Source organism: Gigantopelta aegis, chromosome 2, assembly GCF_016097555.1.
Source record: "Gigantopelta aegis isolate Gae_Host chromosome 2, Gae_host_genome, whole genome shotgun sequence".
Lineage (NCBI taxonomy): Eukaryota > Metazoa > Mollusca > Gastropoda > Neomphalida > Peltospiridae > Gigantopelta > Gigantopelta aegis.
This window is the reverse complement of record NC_054700.1, coordinates 4,694,160-4,714,339: the sequence shown is the minus strand read 5'-3', so window position 1 is coordinate 4,714,339 and position 20,180 is coordinate 4,694,160. Positions and strand designations below refer to the sequence as shown.

General features: G+C 38.1%; 1 protein-coding gene across 3 annotated transcripts in view; it reads left to right on the top strand.

Moving 5' to 3' along the window:
• Nucleotides 1–20,180, top strand: part of LOC121380167 (leucine-rich repeat serine/threonine-protein kinase 1-like) — an 84,419-nt gene that overhangs the window by 30,921 nt on the left and 33,318 nt on the right. For all 3 annotated transcript variants that reach the window (XM_041508978.1, XM_041508986.1, XM_041508969.1), the window contains exons 6-11: nucleotides 5,000–5,232; nucleotides 8,152–8,324; nucleotides 10,060–10,223; nucleotides 11,777–11,918; nucleotides 13,145–13,289; nucleotides 14,501–14,695. In XM_041508978.1, the coding sequence (XP_041364912.1) occupies nucleotides 5,000–5,232; nucleotides 8,152–8,324; nucleotides 10,060–10,223; nucleotides 11,777–11,918; nucleotides 13,145–13,289; nucleotides 14,501–14,695 (1,052 nt within the window). The remainder of the gene's footprint in view (nucleotides 1–4,999; nucleotides 5,233–8,151; nucleotides 8,325–10,059; nucleotides 10,224–11,776; nucleotides 11,919–13,144; nucleotides 13,290–14,500; nucleotides 14,696–20,180) is intronic.

Below are 20,180 nucleotides of genomic sequence, written 5' to 3'. Positions count from 1 at the left end.
AATGCTGGTTCATTCACTTTAGCAGTACTCTCAGAATGCTGGTTCATTCACTTTAGCAGTACTCTCAGAATGCTGGTTCATTCACTTTAGCAGTACTCTCAGAATGCTGGTTCATTCACTTTAGCAGTACTCTCAGAATGCTGGTTCATTCACTTTTCAGTACTCTCAGAATGCTGGTTCATTCACTTTTCAGTACTCTCAGAATGCTGGTTCATTCACTTTAGCAGTACTCTCAGAATGCTGGTTCATTCACTTTTCAGTACTCTCAGAATGCTGGTTCATTCACTTTAGCAGTACTCTCAGAATGCTGGTTCATTCACTTTAGCAGTACTCTCAGAATGCTGGTTCATTCACTTTAGCAGTACTCTCAGAATGCTGGTTCATTCACTTTAGCAGTACTCTCAGAATGCTGGTTCATTCACTTTAGCAGTACTCTCAGAATGCTGGTTCATTCACTTTAGCAGTACTCTCAGAATGCTGGTTCATTCACTTTAGCAGTACTCTCAGAATGCTGGTTCATTCACTTTTCAGTACTCTCAGAATGCTGGTTCATTCACTTTTCAGTACTCTCAGAATGCTGGTTCATTCACTTTTCAGTACTCTCAGAATGCTGGTTCATTCACTTTTCAGTACTCTCAGAATGCTGGTTCATTCACTTTAGCAGTACTCTCAGAATGCTGGTTCATTCACTTTAGCAGTACTCTCAGAATGCTGGTTCATTCACTTTTCAGTACTCTCAGAATGCTGGTTCATTCACTTTAGCAGTACTCTCAGAATGCTGGTTCATTCACTTTAGCAGTACTCTCAGAATGCTGGTTCATTCACTTTAGCAGTACTCTCAGAATGCTGGTTCATTCACTTTTCAGTACTCTCAGAATGCTGGTTCATTCACTTTTCTCTCAGTGCTGGTTCACACTTTAGCAGTACTCTCAGAATGCTGGTTCATTCACTTTTCAGTACTCTCAGAATGCTGGTTCATTCACTTTTCAGTACTCTCAGAATGCTGGTTCATTCACTTTTCAGTACTCTCAGAATGCTGGTTCATTCACTTTAGCAGTACTCTCAGAATGCTGGTTCATTCACTTTAGCAGTACTCTCAGAATGCTGGTTCATTCACTTTAGCAGTACTCTCAGAATGCTGGTTCATTCACTTTAGCAGTACTCTCAGAATGCTGGTTCATTCACTTTAGCAGTACTCTCAGAATGCTGGTTCATTCACTTTAGCAGTACTCTCAGAATGCTGGTTCATTCACTTTAGCAGTACTCTCAGAATGCTGGTTCATTCACTTTAGCAGTACTCTCAGAATGCTGGTTCATTCACTTTTCAGTACTCTCAGAATGCTGGTTCATTCACTTTTCAGTACTCTCAGAATGCTGGTTCATTCACTTTTCAGTACTCTCAGAATGCTGGTTCATTCACTTTTCAGTACTCTCAGAATGCTGGTTCATTCACTTTTCAGTACTCTCAGAATGCTGGTTCATTCACTTTAGCAGTACTCTCAGAATGCTGGTTCATTCACTTTAGCAGTACTCTCAGAATGCTGGTTCATTCACTTTTCAGTACTCTCAGAATGCTGGTTCATTCACTTTAGCAGTACTCTCAGAATGCTGGTTCATTCACTTTTCAGTACTCTCAGAATGCTGGTTCATTCACTTTTCAGTACTCTCAGAATGCTGGTTCATTCACTTTTCAGTACTCTCAGAATGCTGGTTCATTCACTTTTCAGTACTCTCAGAATGCTGGTTCATTCACTTTTCAGTACTCTCAGAATGCTGGTTCATTCACTTTTCAGTACTCTCAGAATGCTGGTTCATTCACTTTTCAGTACTCTCAGAATGCTGGTTCATTCACTTTAGCAGTACTCTCAGAATGCTGGTTCATTCACTTTAGCAGTACTCTCAGAATGCTGGTTCATTCACTTTAGCAGTACTCTCAGAATGCTGGTTCATTCACTTTAGCAGTACTCTCAGAATGCTGGTTCATTCACTTTACTCTCAGTACTCTCAGAATGCTGGTTCATTCACTTTTCAGTACTCTCAGAATGCTGGTTCATTCACTTTTCAGTACTCTCAGAATGCTGGTTCATTCACTTTAGCAGTACTCTCAGAATGCTGGTTCATTCACTTTAGCAGTACTCTCAGAATGCTGGTTCATTCACTTTTCAGTACTCTCAGAATGCTGGTTCATTCACTTTAGCAGTACTCTCAGAATGCTGGTTCATTCACTTTAGCAGTACTCTCAGAATGCTGGTTCATTCACTTTAGCAGTACTCTCAGAATGCTGGTTCATTCACTTTAGCAGTACTCTCAGAATGCTGGTTCATTCACTTTTCAGTACTCTCAGAATGCTGGTTCATTCACTTTAGCAGTACTCTCAGAATGCTGGTTCATTCACTTTAGCAGTACTCTCAGAATGCTGGTTCATTCACTTTTCAGTACTCTCAGAATGCTGGTTCATTCACTTTTCAGTACTCTCAGAATGCTGGTTCATTCACTTTTCAGTACTCTCAGAATGCTGGTTCATTCACTTTTCAGTACTCTCAGAATGCTGGTTCATTCACTTTTCAGTACTCTCAGAATGCTGGTTCATTCACTTTAGCAGTACTCTCAGAATGCTGGTTCATTCACTTTAGCAGTACTCTCAGAATGCTGGTTCATTCACTTTAGCAGTACTCTCAGAATGCTGGTTCATTCACTTTAGCAGTACTCTCAGAATGCTGGTTCATTCACTTTAGCAGTACTCTCAGAATGCTGGTTCATTCACTTTAGCAGTACTCTCAGAATGCTGGTTCATTCACTTTAGCAGTACTCTCAGAATGCTGGTTCATTCACTTTAGCAGTACTCTCAGAATGCTGGTTCATTCACTTTTCAGTACTCTCAGAATGCTGGTTCATTCACTTTTCAGTACTCTCAGAATGCTGGTTCATTCACTTTTCAGTACTCTCAGAATGCTGGTTCATTCACTTTTCAGTACTCTCAGAATGCTGGTTCATTCACTTTTCAGTACTCTCAGAATGCTGGTTCATTCACTTTTCAGTACTCTCAGAATGCTGGTTCATTCACTTTAGCAGTACTCTCAGAATGCTGGTTCATTCACTTTAGCAGTACTCTCAGAATGCTGGTTCATTCACTTTAGCAGTACTCTCAGAATGCTGGTTCATTCACTTTAGCAGTACTCTCAGAATGCTGGTTCATTCACTTTAGCAGTACTCTCAGAATGCTGGTTCATTCACTTTAGCAGTACTCTCAGAATGCTGGTTCATTCACTTTAGCAGTACTCTCAGAATGCTGGTTCATTCACTTTAGCAGTACTCTCAGAATGCTGGTTCATTCACTTTAGCAGTACTCTCAGAATGCTGGTTCATTCACTTTAGCAGTACTCTCAGAATGCTGGTTCATTCACTTTTCAGTACTCTCAGAATGCTGGTTCATTCACTTTTCAGTACTCTCAGAATGCTGGTTCATTCACTTTTCAGTACTCTCAGAATGCTGGTTCATTCACTTTTCAGTACTCTCAGAATGCTGGTTCATTCACTTTTCAGTACTCTCAGAATGCTGGTTCATTCACTTTTCAGTACTCTCAGAATGCTGGTTCATGTATTTTTCAGTACTCTCAGAATGCTGGTTCATTCACTTTAGCAGTACTCTCAGAATGCTGGTTCATTCACTTTTCAGTACTCTCAGAATGCTGGTTCATTCACTTTTCAGTACTCTCAGAATGCTGGTTCATTCACTTTTCAGTACTCTCAGAATGCTGGTTCATTCACTTTTCAGTACTCTCAGAATGCTGCTTCATTCACTTTTCAGTACTCTCAGAATGCTGGTTCATTCACTTTTCAGTACTCTCAGAATGCTGCTTCATTCACTTTAGCAGTACTCTCAGAATGCTGGTTCATTCACTTTTCAGTACTCTCAGAATGCTGGTTCATTCACTTTTCAGTACTCTCAGAATGCTGGTTCATTCACTTTTCAGTACTCTCAGAATGCTGGTTCATTCACTTTTCAGTACTCTCAGAATGCTGGTTCATTCACTTTTCAGTACTCTCAGAATGCTGGTTCATTCACTTTTCAGTACTCTCAGAATGCTGCTTCATTCACTTTTCAGTACTCTCAGAATGCTGGTTCATTCACTTTTCAGTACTCTCAGAATGCTGGTTCATTCACTTTTCAGTACTCTCAGAATGCTGGTTCATTCACTTTTCAGTACTCTCAGAATGCTGCTTCATTCACTTTTCAGTACTCTCAGAATGCTGGTTCATTCACTTTTCAGTACTCTCAGAATGCTGGTTCATTCACTTTTCAGTACTCTCAGAATGCTGGTTCATTCACTTTTCAGTACTCTCAGAATGCTGGTTCATTCACTTTTCAGTACTCTCAGAATGCTGGTTCATGTATTTTTCAGTACTCTCAGAATGCTGGTTCATTCACTTTTCAGTACTCTCAGAATGCTGGTTCATGTATTTTTCAGTACTCTCAGAATGCTGGTTCATGTATTTTTCAGTACTCTCAGAATGCTGGTTCATTCACTTTTCAGTACTCTCAGAATGCTGGTTCATGTATTTTTCAGTACTCTCAGAATGCTGGTTCATTCACTTTTCAGTACTCTCAGAATGCTGGTTCATGTATTTTTCAGTACTCTCAGAATGCTGGTTCATTCACTTTTCAGTACTCTCAGAATGCTGGTTTATGTATTTTTCAGTACTCTCAGAATGCTGGTTCATTCACTTTTTCAGTACTCTCAGAATGCTGGTTCATGTATTTTTCAGTACTCTCAGAATGCTGGTTCATTCACTTTTGCAGTACTCTCAGAATGCTGGTTTATGTATTTTTCAGTACTCTCAGAATGCTGGTTCATTCACTTTTCAGTACTCTCAGAATGCTGGTTTATGTATTTTTCAGTACTCTCAGAATGCTGGTTCATTCACTTTTCAGTACTCTCAGAATGCTGCTTCATTCACTTTTCAGTACTCTCAGAATGCTGGTTCATGTATTTTTCAGTATTACTTCATTATGACCAACATGCAGCTAGAGGCTCTTCTCCCATGCTGGTTTTCCAATCACTTGGTAACTTTGACAAAAATGGACCTGTCCAACAATGAACTGATGTCACTTCCTTCCTGCATACCGTGGAGCATGCCCAGGCTTACCTCCCTTGATGTCAGCAACAACAAACTAAACAGTCTTCTTGGGCCAGATTCAAATGAACAAAAATACATTTTATCAATTTTAAGGTATATTGTTCAACTGGTGTTAAAGTATATTGTTCAAATGGTGTTAAAGTATATTGTTCAACTGGTGTTAAAGTATATTGTTCAACTGGTGTTAAAATATATTGTTCAACTGCATGGTGTTAAAGTATATTGTTCAACTGGTGTTAAAGTAATATTGTTCAACTGGTGTTAAAATATATTGTTCAACTGCATGGTGTTAAAGTATATTGTTCAACTGGTGTTAAAGTAATATTGTTCAACTGGTGTTAAAGTATATTGTTCAACTGGTGTTAAAGTAATATTGTTCAACTGGTGTTAAAGTATATTGTTCAACTGGTGTTAAAGTATATTGTTCAACTGGTGTTAAAGTAATATTGTTCAACTGGTGTTAAAGTATATTGTTCAACTGGTGTTAAAGTATATTGTTCAACTGGTGTTAAAGTATATTGTTCAACTGGTGTTAAAGTATATTGTTCAACTGGTGTTAAAGTATATTGTTCAACTGGTGTTAAAGTATATTGTTCAACTGGTGTTAAAGTATATTGTTCAACTGGTGTTAAAGTATATTGTTCAACTGGTGTTAAAGTAATATTGTTCAACTGGTGTTAAAGTATATTGTTCAACTGGTGTTAAAGTATATTGTTCAACTGGTGTTAAAGTATATTGTTCAACTGGTGTTAAAGTATATTGTTCAACTGGTGTTAAAGTATATTGTTCAACTGGTGTTAAAGTATATTGTACAACTGCATGGTGTTAAAGTATATTGTTCAACTGGTGTTAAAGTATATTGTTCAACTGGTGTTAAAGTATATTGTTCAACTGGTGTTAAAGTATATTGTACAACTGGTGTTAAAGTATATTGTTCAACTGGTGTTAAAGTATATTGTTCAACTGGTGTTAAAGTATATTGTTCAACTGGTGTTAAAGTATATTGTTCAACTGGTGTTAAAGTATATTGTTCAACTGGTGTTAAAGTATATTGTTCAACTGGTGTTAAAGTATATTGTTCAACTGGTGTTAAAGTATATTGTTCAACTGGTGTTAAAGTATATTGTACAACTGCATGGTGTTAAAGTATATTATTCAACTGGTGTTAAAGTATATTGTTCAACTGGTGTTAAAGTATATTGTTCAACTGGTGTTAAAGTATATTGTTCAACTGGTGTTAAAGTATATTGTTCAACTGGTGTTAAAGTAATATTGTTCAACTGGTGTTAAAGTATATTGTTCAACTGGTGTTAAAGTATATTGTTCAACTGGTGTTAAAGTATATTGTTCAACTGGTGTTAAAGTATATTGTTCAACTGGTGTTAAAGTATATTGTTCAACTGGTGTTAAAGTATATTGTACAACTGGTGTTAAAGTATATTGTTCAACTGGTGTTAAAGTATATTGTTCAACTGGTGTTAAAGTATATTGTTCAACTGGTGTTAAAGTATATTGTTCAACTGGTGTTAAAGTATATTGTTCAACTGGTGTTAAAGTATATTGTTCAACTGGTGTTAAAGTATATTGTACAACTGCATGGTGTTAAAGTATATTATTCAACTGGTGTTAAAGTATATTGTTCAACTGGTGTTAAAGTATATTGTTCAACTGGTGTTAAAGTATATTGTTCAACTGGTGTTAAAGTAATATTGTTCAACTGGTGTTAAAGTATATTGTTCAACTGGTGTTAAAGTAATATTGTTCAACTGGTGTTAAAGTATATTGTTCAACTGGTGTTAAAGTAATATTGTTCAACTGGTGTTAAAGTATATTGTTCAACTGGTGTTAAAGTATATTGTTCAACTGGTGTTAAAGTAATATTGTTCAACTGGTGTTAAAGTATATTGTTCAACTGGTGTTAAAGTAATATTGTTCAACTGGTGTTAAAGTATATTGTTCAACTGGTGTTAAAGTGTATTGTTCAATTGGTGTTAAGGTATATTGTTCAACTGGTGTTAGATTATATTGTTCAACTGGTGTTAAAGTATATTGTACAACTGCATGGTGTTAAAGTATATTGTTCAACTGGTGTTAAAGTATATTGTTCAACTGGTGTTAAAGTATATTGTACAACTGCATGGTGTTAAAGTATATTATTCAACTGGTGTTAAAGTATATTGTTCAACTGGTGTTAAAGTATATTGTTCAACTGGTGTTAAAGTATATTGTACAACTGGTGTTAAAGTATATTGTTCAACTGGTGTTAAAGTATATTGTTCAACTGGTGTTAAGGTATATTTTGCAACTTTTTAACTGGTTTTAAGGTATATTGTTCAACTGGTTTCAAGGTATATTTTTAACTGGTTTTAAAGTATATTGTTCAACTGGTTTTAAGGTATATTGTTCAACTGGTGTTAAGGTATATTTTTCAACTGGTTTTAAAGTATATTTTTCAGCTTATTCTAACGTATATTTTTCAACTGGTTTTAAGGTATATTTTTCAACTGGTTTTAAGGTATATTTTTCAACTGGTTTTAATTAATGTATATTTTTCAACTGTTTCTAAGGTATATTGTTCAATTGGTTTCAAGGTAAATTTTTCAAATGATTCTAAGGTATTTTATTCAACTGGTTTTTAGGTATAAACAGATCTTAAACTATATTTTTCAACTAGTTTTAAGCTATATATAGTTTCCAATGATTTCAATTTTCAATGTATATTTTATTAACTGACTTCACGTGATAACTGACATTACGTCTTGTATAAGGTATAGTGACTTTAAATTTGGTCTATACATGCATTCCCGTAGTTCTTTCTCTGAGTATATTTTCTTGTTTCTCCAGCCTGAAGAGTGTAAATCTTTCTTAAAATCGGTTGGAGATCGAGCCTGTGTGTAGAACTGTTTACTTATAAATACAGATATTACGATTTTAATAATGACTTTAAATTTGGTCTACAGTACCATGCATTCCCGTATTTCTTTCTCTGAGTATATTTTCTTGTTTCCCCAGCCTGAAGAGTGTAAATCTTTCTCATAATCGGTTGGAGAGCATGTGTGTAGAACTGTTTCGACTCCCGACTCTAAAGAAACTGAATGTGTCAAACAACAACTTGTCGTACCTGATGAAAATAACCACGTCGCGGCAGGACAGGCAGTCCAGTTCAAGTCATAATAGTTACTTTGGTAAGTTTTTACATGTGTAGTTTAATATGTGCTGAGATGTTCTTAATTATACATTCCTTTCTTTTCCTCACAAGAAGTGTGAAAATACCTATATGTTAGACACCAAACAGGTGTAGTTTAAAATGTACTGAGGTGTCGTTAAACAGACATTCCTTTCCTTTCTTCTCTCAACCAAGTGTTTAAATAGCCGTATGTTAGACACCAAATAGCTGCAGTTTAAAATGTGCTGAGGTGTCGTTAAACAAACGTTCCTTTTCATCCGTGTCTAGACAAAGTGTCAAAATAGCAATAGTTTTAAGTATGCCGACATGTTGTTAAATATAAACATTCCTTTCCTTTCCTATCTAGAAGTGTGAAAATATCTATATGTCAGACATCAAACAGATGTAGTTTAAAATGTGCTGAGGTGTCGTTAAACAAACGTTCCTTTTCATCCGTGTCTAGACAAAGTGTCAAAATAGCAATAGTTTTAAGTATGCCGACATGTTGTTAAATATAAACATTCCTTTCGTATCTAGAAGTGTGAAAATATCTATATGTCAGACATCAAACATGTGTAGTTTAAAATGTGCTGAGGTGTCGTTAACCTTCTGACTGCTGCAGCTGAGATATCTCGCCCGACATCACGCTAGTCTGTATACAGTGCATTTACCAATTCACATTTTCCCCGCACTCGCCGGAAATAAAAATATAACAACAGGAAATAGATTGATTGACACTATGGCAGCTTTAGTTTTCTGTTTTCACTTGACAGCAATGGCAGCACATCGCTGTAATTTTCAAGGATCAATAGCTCATTATGACAGCTAATTTGATAATAAATTTGATCATTTCCCCAACAATGTAAATCACCAAATGTTGGGGGTGGGTTGTTGTTGTTTTTGTTACATAAACATAAATACTGGACAGCTGGCCACAAATGCTCGTGAGTAAATGCGACTTTCTTTTTATTTTTGTGCCTAATTTTAATCAACATTAACTGATCTTAAATTTAAAAATTAGGAAAACCCACAGAAATAACACTTACCGATAATGTAAGTGACTGTTTTCTGTTTTAAAATCATTTATTTTCTGTAAGTGTCGCGTGCAAAACGGCGGGAAATATGAATTGGAAAATGCACTGTATAGGCCTACAGTGTAATAATTAAATTTCATTACAGTCATTACAATATAACGTCATCCCATTGGTCCAGATGTAGCAACGGGAGTTTGTTCATTTCTCAATGAATGTAAAAATTATATCGTCAAAGAACGTCATATCTGATGACGTCATTTTATATGGGGCAAGTTGTCTTATTGAGCGTTATTGTTTATGGAACAAAAATAATTAAAAATAAAATACGAACTTTTAGTATTATTATTAGTAAGCATGATTCAAATTTAATTATAAGTATTGTCTGTTATTTCTTTTATGCTCATCTGGGTATGAAAAAAAAAAAAAATCATCCGCAAAATTAAATGAGAACGGATTCACCGATTCACACAGTTTGCGGATAATTTTGTTTGTTCATACCCTGATGAAGGTAAAAACTATAATAAACAATCCGTAACAGTATATGTCGACAGATGTAACGTCGAGCGAGATATCTTGCCTGCACTAGAAAGTTAAACAAATATTCCTTTCCTTTCAAAACCAAGTGTCGAAATACCCAGGTGTTAAACACACAATAAGCCATGGATTAAAATGTGCGGAGGTGTCATTAAACAGACATTCCTTTCCTCTTCTGATTTCCAGATGGCTTTGAAAACGACTGGCTGCCCAGTCTTATACGACTCGACATTTCCAACAATAAGCTGAAGATGCTTCCGTCGGAAATACGAAACTGTGGCTCGCTTCAACATCTCATCGTCAACAACAACGAACTCTGTGCCTTCCCGTCCCCGTGGCCGTGCAGGCTGGTAAGTTCAGTATAGGTCAAGGACAGATGTCACATATCCAGTGAACTTTGTTGGGGGGTGGGGTTAGTGGTTATTTGGTAGGCATTGTAAACTGCTTTGTAAGTTTTTACTTGTCAGCCTTTACCATAAATGTGCCTCCATTGTTCGACAACTGGATACTTAGCAGTGTTACCAAAATGTGGAGCTTATTTCAAGATTATATCATTAATTAGTCCCCTACCAGTTCAGCTGGTTTTGTCGCTATATGTTTGTCTGTGTGTTCGTTCATCTGTCTCATGTATTAATTTTTTTATAATTTTTTTTTGCAAAGCCTTAAAATATTAAGCTGAAATTTTGTGTGTAGCTTTACAGATCAAGATTGACTTTCATGGAGATTGACCAAATTTATGAATTAGAGCCAAAGCAATTGTCATGGGAATTTATTCAAGGACCATAACTCTGTCAGAAATTAAATTTTATTCATTTTGCGACAAGAGTTGGGGCCCAGTATTACTTCAGCAGTACTCTCAGAATGATTGTTTTAAAATAATTTGATCATCATGGGAATTTATCAAGGGCCATAACTGTGCCAGAAATGAAATTTATCAATTTTTAGACAGAGTTAATGGTCCTTCAACTTAGAAAATTTGAAAATTTGTAACCGGCCTCAGTGGTGTCATGGTTAAGCCATCGGACATAAGGTTGGTAGGTAGTGGGTTCACAGCCCTGTACTGGCTCCCACCCAGAGCAAGTTTTAATGACTCGATGGGTATATACTAACCAACTAACAACTAATCCACGGACAGACAACCCAAATAGCTGAGGTGTGTGTACCCAGGACAGTGTGCTTGAACCTTAATTGGATATAAGTACGAAAATAAGTTGAAATGAAATGAAAAATGTGCCCGGTAGTATTGCTTTAGCAGTATGCTCAGAGTTAAACAGACACTTGTTTTCTTTACCAAAAATGTGTCTTCATTGATCCACTGCTGATTGGCGATAGTCGTCCCCACAGAAAACTCCTTTTTTTCACAAGTTATTTATGTCTGAGGAGATTGTTTTCTAAACTGCACACAAAAATAGTGGGGTTTTTATTATTTCCAAAACACTTTAAATATTAATTTTTCTTCTTATGTCAGACCAAACTGAAATTATTTACAAAAGATAATTTTGTAGGAGGTTGGAGCTTATTTTAAAGGCATATTGTCACAGACCATTGACCTATTTAATGGTATAACAAAGTATTACCTGAACAAAAATAATCTGATTTGTCGCTAAATGTACTTTTATTCAACCATCTTCATAACCACCATACTCCATTTATTAATGATATTTTGTAAAAATAATTGAATTATGGCAATGGTCCATAATTCAAAAACTAAAATTGCCGAGAGGGATGACTTAGATTTCACTCCATAATGGTTCAGTTACGGTGATGCAATAACTAGATTTAGTTTCCAACAAGTAATGTAATTTTTATTTATTATCCATTTTTAGAGAAATAAGGTCCTTAAATCCATGACAGTATGCCTTTAAGACTATATGCTTAATTTTAAGTTGTATATTTTTCACAGCAACATCTGGATATTTCAAACAACTGTCTGGAAACTCAAAGGTTTCTTGTAAGTGCTGAGGAGTTTTGGAGTGACTCGCTGAAAATCCTGAGAATTGATCACAATGAACTGGACGAGATCTCTGAAAGTATTGTCAAACTGTGTAAGTAAAAAAAAAAGAGAAAGAAATGTTTTATTTAACGACACACTCAACACATTTTATTTACGGTTATGTGGCGTTATTATACTATCAAGTCATTTATATTGTTTTACAAGTCAAGTTGATGAAAGCAAAGCGCCGTGTCGTAAATTAGAGCGTTTGTTTACACTGTGCATAGAGAAGATGGACGGAGCTGACGTCACTTCACCCCAAGCTATACCACCGGACGTCACAAAAACTAAACAAAATGGCTGCCCCCAGTTAGCAGGAATAATCATGTTTTTTTATTAACTCTAAAATTACGCGTTTTTCATTTGTTAAAGTGTCAGTATGTGTTGGTGGTCCGGGTATGCATCTTTCCAACACATAAGGCTCTTGTTTGAGTTGACTTTACCTTTAAGGACCACATAGATATTGAGAGAGGAAACCTGCTGTCACCACTTCATAGGCTACTCTTTTCGATTAACAGCAAGGGATCTTTTATATGCACCATCCCACAGACAGGGTAGTACTTACCACGGCTTTTGATATACCAGTCGTGGTAAAACAGGCTGGAATGAGAAATAGCCCAATGGGCCCACCAACGGGGATCAATCCCAGACCGACCGTGCATCAAGCAAGCGCTTTACCACGTTTTTGCTTCCTATTTATTGCACTCGTTTATTTTGCAAAAGAACATACCACTCAACCGCTACGTGATTTTGTGGTATATATTCTTGCACAAAATAAACTCGTGCAATAAATAGGAAGCGAAAACAATGTATGTGAAGTTCCCTATATTTCTCCTGCAACCACTGTTTCATTATGATGACCTATTAAAGCAAAGTCATAAACGTGTACTAGCAGATTACGAAATCGCTCATGTGACTTCTAGGTCATCATGTAATGTAGCTGTAGCTTTTCACCCTTAAGTTTTGTGGTCTGCAGGATAAACATAATAACTAGTTAATGACGTAGAATATCGACTTTATCTTGGTCAGGCCGAATGGGCGATTTACCAATCTTATCTTCACAGGATAAACATAATAACTAGTTAATGACGTAGAATATCGACTTTATCTTGGTCAGGCCGAATGGGCGATTTACCAATCTTATCTTCACAGGATAAAGCTGATATATCCTACATCATTAACTAGTTATTATCTTTCTATGTGATTGACAAAAAATTACAGTACCACTTTGATGTTTAACACCTCTGCATAATTCCATCTGGTTTCTTCTTCTTTTAGCCGAACTCAAAGAGCTGCATGCCTCACACAATAAAATTGAACGCTTGCCGGAAGTTGAATCCTGGGACTGTCGACGTTTGATCATCCTGGATCTCGGAGACAACAAACTCGGCGTTCCCTTGTCAAACGAACAGGTTCAACGCATGTGAGTACCAGTCAGTTTGGAGTTAAAAGGCAAGACATCAGTGGCATAGCCAGGGGGGCCATGGCACCCCCCCCCCCCCAATCCCGGGAATTTTTACCTTTTCGCTTATTAATAACATTAAAAAGGTTCCTGTGTCATATCCCTCTACACAAGTGCCCCCCCCCCCCCCCCCAAATACAAAATCCTGCCTACGCCACTGCAAGACATTGCATTTCAAGTGGTGCTTTTAGTTCAACATTAACATTTTGTGTTTACATAACTTTTTTCACATACTATAAATCATAGATTAATGAACACAATGCACCAAAAATCTGTCTGTCTCTCTGTCCCACATTAGTTTTTCGGATTCTGTTTTGCAATGCCTCAATATACGCAGCTGAAATTTGTTTGTATAGCTGTACCATGTACTGTTACAGATCAAGTTTGACTTTCATGGTGATTTACCCATTTTTTTTACAGAGATATAGCCCTTGGACTTAGAAGATAGGAAAATTGGTTTCCCAGACTTTTTTTTGGTCAAAATATGTCAATATATTGAGCTGAAAGTTTGTGTATAGCTTTATCATGTACTGCTACAGAATTATTGTAACTTTCATGGCGATTTCCACATTTTTCACAGAGTTATGGCCCTTGAATTTAGGAGATACCGACAGTTGTTTTTTTAACTTTTTTTTCACAATGCCTCAAGATACTGAGCTGAATTTTGGGTATAGCGTTATCATGTACTGTTACACAATACGTTTTCATGACGATTTACCTTTTTTTATTTACACAGAAATGTCTTTTTAAACTTAGGAGATATGAAAATATGTTGGGCCCTGTTGGGGACATGTATTGCTTTAACACTACTCTCAGAATGCCAGTTATGATTCTTATTCTTTGTTATAGCCAGTTTATCATGATTGGTATATCAAAGGTCATGGTATGTGCTATCTTATCTGATTAAGATCCCTTGCTACTAAAGGGAAAATGTAGCAGGTTTCCTCTTTAATTACCAAATGTTTTAACATCCAGTAGCCAATGATCAATAAATCAATGTGCTCTAGTGATGTCGTTAAACAAAACAAACTTTAACTTTACCTCTAAGACTATATGTCAAAATTACCAAATGTTTGACATCCAATAGACGATGATTAATAAATCAATGTGCTCTAGTGGAGTTGTTAAACAAAACAGACTTTAACTTTTTTTAAATTCTGTTTTTGTTGTAGTACCCGTCGAGCTCCGAAGACCCTGGCAAACATGCTGCCCTGGAAGTCGAACGCCCAGGAGAAAAGAAAAGCACTGGACCTGCCCCGTTTCCTTGGTGACTGCCTGCAGTACCTGAGTCTGGCTAACAATAATCTCAGCAGCATTCCTGACAGCGTGAACCACCTCTTCAACATCATCCAGCTCAACGTCATTGGGTGAGCACATTATATATCAGGGCTTGAAATTAATGATGGCACGGACAGCAACTGCTGTTGTTGAGATTAGTAGCTTACAGGACCATCAAACCTCACATGTAGCAACAACTTGGGGATGGTGGTGTGTCGCGTACTATTACTAGGTCACTGTGACCTACTTTTCATGGTCTACTGCACATAACAGTAAATCCTTGTCCAGACCATATTTTGCATACAGATACATACAGGATCATCAAACCTCACATGTAGCCATTCCCAGTCTGGAGCTCCACGCAGTAAGACGTGTTTGTTTCGCTTGTGCACACTGCACGTGCTTTCGTGTGCTCGACTTGGGGGTCCTTCATTTCGTTGTTTTTGTCAGCGAAATGAAGTTTTCTACTGGGATGTATGCGGCCATTGGAACTGATTGAACGCTGGAACGCTTCTCGTTTCGACAGTCTGCACCACCAGGTTGGATTCTTTTTCAGCGAGATTCCTCGCCTCCACGTCATTTCTCCGTCTGACTATGTTGACTTGTTTTTTCGTGACTCGTATGACGACCATTCTGCAGAACGCCACGGTTGTTCGCGTTTAGTCTCTACATGTCCGAGCCTGTCCTACCAGCACTGGAAGATTGACCGCCCCACTCTAAGAAGAAATAGGAAGCGGGGTCGGCCCCTACTACTCTTTTTCTAGACTTTACATTGCTTTATATTGATACCATCTCGTATACTCCGGAGTCGGGCCCGTCCGCACCACTATACCAACCCATGACGACTGGACTATACCCTAGTCTGATACTCAAGATCTGTATTTCAGCACAGCACTACACCTTCAACGTCTATCGACTGTCAATCTAGGGGTTTTCTTGACGGGATGCAACCCATCTCGTCCCTTTAAGCTGTGCACCCAAACGGCCTTAACGAGGCCACTCGCGTGGACATATCGATCGGACTTTAAACGTTTAGATCTGCGTTCAAAATTTGATGTTGAAATTACTTCTTTTTTGTAATATTATTAAATAGTCCGATCCTCTCTTCTTTCTCTTATTTAATTTTGGACTGTCCTTCTAAAATGCTCCAAATTATATAAATATTCGGCCGAGCAGTCAATTCTTTTTTTATTTTTGGCTTGTAACCTTTTTCTTTTTTTATTTATTCTATTAACGTTTTTACTAATTGCTATTTTCAAAATTCTGCCCATTTTCAACACCCCCCCCCCCCCCCCATCCCGAGTCAGGCCACCGATCTTATCGGAGGTCGGACTCGGGATGGGCGTGTTCGAAACCCTAGTGGTATATGGGCACGTTAAACTAGTTATCATCATCATCATCACATGTAGCAACAACTTGGGGATGGTGATGTGTCGCGTACTATTACTAGGTCACTGTGACCTACTTTTTATGGTCTGCACATAACAGTAAATCCTTGTCCAGACCATATTTTGCATACAGATGCATACAGGACCATCAAACCTCACATGTAGAAACAACTTGGGGATGGTGGTGTGTCACGTACTATTACTAGGTCACTGTGACCTACCTTTCACGGTCTACTGCACATAACAGTAAATCCTTGTCCAGACCATATTTTGCATACAGATGCATACAGGATCATCAAACCTCACATGTAGCAACAACTTGGGGATGGTGGTGTGTCGCGTACTATTACTAGGTCACTGTGACCTACTTTTCATGGTCTACTGCACATAACAGTAAATCCTTGTCCAGACCATATTTTGCATACAGATACATACAGGATCATCAAACCTCACATGTAGCCATTCCTAGTCTGGAGCTCCACGCAGTAAGACGTGTTTGTTTCGCTTGTGCACACTGCACGTGCTTTCGTGTGCTCGACTTGGGGGTCCTTCATTTCGTTGTTTTTGTCAGCGAAATGAAGTTTTCTACTGGGATGTATGCGGCCATTGGAACTGATTGAACGCTGGAACGCTTCTCGTTTCGACAGTCTGCACCACCAGGTTGGATTCTTTTTCAGCGAGATTCCTCGCCTCCACGTCATTTCTCCGTCTGACTATGTTGACTTGTTTTTTCGTGACTCGTATGACGACCATTCTGCAGAACGCCACGGTTGTTCGCGTTTAGTCTCTACATGTCCGAGCCTGTCCTACCAGCACTGGAAGATTGACCGCCCCACTCCAAGAAGAAATAGGAAGAGGGGTCGGCCCCTACTACTCTTTTTCTAGACTTTACATTGCTTTATATTGATACCATCTCGTATACTCCGGAGTCGGGCCCGTCCGCACCACTATACCAACCCATGATGACTGGACTATACCCTAGTCTGATACTCTACTCGTTCAGACGGATCCGGCTTCTCAAGATCTGTATTTCAGCACAGCACTACACCTTCAACGTCTATCGACTGTCAATCTAGGGGTTTTCTTGACGGGATGCAACCCATCTCGTCCCTTTAAGCTGTGCACCCAAACGACCTTAACGAGGCCACTCGCGTGGACATATCGATCGGACTTTAAACGTTTAGATCTGCGTTCAAAATTTTATGTCGAAATTACTTCTTTTTTGTAATATTATTAAATAGTCCGATCCTCTCTTCTTTCTCTTATTTAATTTTGGACTGTCCTTCTAAAATGCTCCAAATTATATAAATATTCGGCCGAGCAGTCAATTCTTTTTTTATTTTTGGCTTGTAACCTTTTTCTTTTTTTATTTATTCTATTAACGTTTTTACTAATTGCTATTTTTAAAATTCTGCCCATTTTCACCCCCCCCCCCCCCCATCCCGAGTCAGGCCACCGATCTTATCGGAGGTCGGACTCGGGATGGGCGTGTTCGAAACCCTAGTGGTATATGGGCACGTTAAACTAGTTATCATCATCATCATCACATGTAGCAACAACTTGGGGATGGTGATGTGTCACGTACTATTACTAGGTCACTGTGACCTACCTTTCACGGTCTACTGCACATAACAGTAAATCCTTGTCCAGACCATATTTTGCATACAGATGCATACAGGATCATCAAACCTCACATGTAGCAACAACTTGGGGATGGTGGTGTGTCGCGTACTATTACTAGGTCACTGTGACCTACTTTTCATGGTCTACTGCACATAACAGTAAATCCTTGTCCAGACCATATTTTGCATACAGATACATACAGGATCATCAAACCTCACATGTAGCCATTCCTAGTCTGGAGCTCCACGCAGTAAGACGTGTTTGTTTCGCTTGTGCACACTGCACGTGCTTTCGTGTGCTCGACTTGGGGGTCCTTCATTTCGTTGTTTTTGTCAGCGAAATGAAGTTTTCTACTGGGATGTATGCGGCCATTGGAACTGATTGAACGCTGGAACGCTTCTCGTTTCGACAGTCTGCACCACCAGGTTGGATTCTTTTTCAGCGAGATTCCTCGCCTCCACGTCATTTCTCCGTCTGACTATGTTGACTTGTTTTTTCGTGACTCGTATGACGACCATTCTGCAGAACGCCACGGTTGTTCGCGTTTAGTCTCTACATGTCCGAGCCTGTCCTACCAGCACTGGAAGATTGACCGCCCCACTCCAAGAAGAAATAGGAAGAGGGGTCGGCCCCTACTACTCTTTTTCTAGACTTTACATTGCTTTATATTGATACCATCTCGTATACTCCGGAGTCGGGCCCGTCCACACCACTATACCAACCCATGATGACTGGACTATACCCTAGTCTGATACTCTACTCGTTCAGACGGATCCGGCTTCTCAAGATCTGTATTTCAGCACAGCACTACACCTTCAACGTCTATCGACTGTCAATCTAGGGGTTTTCTTGACGGGATGCAACCCATCTCGTCCCTTTAAGCTGTGCACCCAAACGGCCTTAACGAGGCCACTCGCGTGGACATATCGATCGGACTTTAAACGTTTAGATCTGCGTTCAAAATTTTATGTCGAAATTACTTCTTTTTTGTAATATTATTAAATAGTCCGATCCTCTCTTCTTTCTCTTATTTAATTTTGGACTGTCCTTCTAAAATGCTCCAAATTATATAAATATTCGGCCGAGCAGTCAATTCTTTTTTTATTTTTGGCTTGTAACCTTTTTCTTTTTTTATTTATTCTATTAATGTTTTTACTAATTGCTATTTTCAAAATTCTGCCCATTTTCACCCCCCCCCCCCCCCCCCATCCCGAGTCAGGCCACCGATCTTATCGGAGGTCGGACTCGGGATGGGCGTGTTCGAAACCCTAGTGGTATATGGGCACGTTAAACTAGTTATCATCATCATCATCACATGTAGCAACAACTTGGGGATGGTGATGTGTCGCGTACTATTACTAGGTCACTGTGACCTACCTTTCACGGTCTACTGCACATGACAGTAAATCCTTGTCCAGACCATATTTTGCATACAGGATCATCAAACCTCACATGTAGCAACAACTTGGGGATGGTGGTGTGTCGCGTACTATTACTAGGTCACTGTGACCTACTTTTCATGGTCTACTGCACATAACAGTAAATCCATGTCCAGATCATATTTTGCATACAGATGCATACAGGACCACCAAACCTCACATGTAGCAACAACTTGGGGATGGTGGTGTGTCGCGTACTATTACTAGGTCAAAGTGACCTACTTTTCACGGTCTACTGCACATAACAGTAACAACTTGGGATTGCGGTGTGTCGTGTTCTATTACTAGGTCACTGTGACTTACTTTTCATGGTCTACTGCACATAACAATAAATCTTTGTCCGGATCATATCTTGCATACAGGACCATCAAACCTCACATGTAGGAACAACTTGGGATGGTGATTAGGCTAGTGTTCACCCATCCCATTGCAAAAATTTCACATAATTATAATCGAATCATACCTGTAACATATTAATTAATATAGATATGCAGTGTCTGTCGATTGTTCCATCGAACTGGCAATTATTTTACGTTTGTATGCACACATTCATGTTTGGTCTGGCAGGTTATGATTTGGACCAGCAGAATTTGTAGCTTGTTGGACTGAATATTGGGCAGAAATTTCAACCAATTTCGACCCTGGGGTATATAAAAAAACCCTGTGGTATGTGCTGTCCTGTCTGGAAAAGCTAGTATGTATGAAATATTTAACATCCAGTAGCCGATGATTAATAAATCTATGTGCTTTGGTGGTTTTGTTAAACAAAACAATTTAATTTCCTGGATAGTTCATATAAAATGTTTAACATCCAATAACCAGTGATTAAATAGATCAATGTGCTTTAGGGGTTTCTTTAAACAAAACAAACTAATTTCCTGGAAAGTTCATATAAAATGTTTAACATCCAATAACCAGTGATTAAATAGATCAATGTGCTTTAGGGTTTCTTTAAACAAAACAAACTAATTTCCTGGAAAGTGAATAGAAAATGTTTAACATCCAATAACAAGTGATTAAATAGATCAATGTGCTTTAGGGGTTTCTTTAAACAAAACAAACTAATTTCCTGGAAAGTGCACATCAAATAGCCTATGATTAATAAATCAATGTGCTTTAGTGGT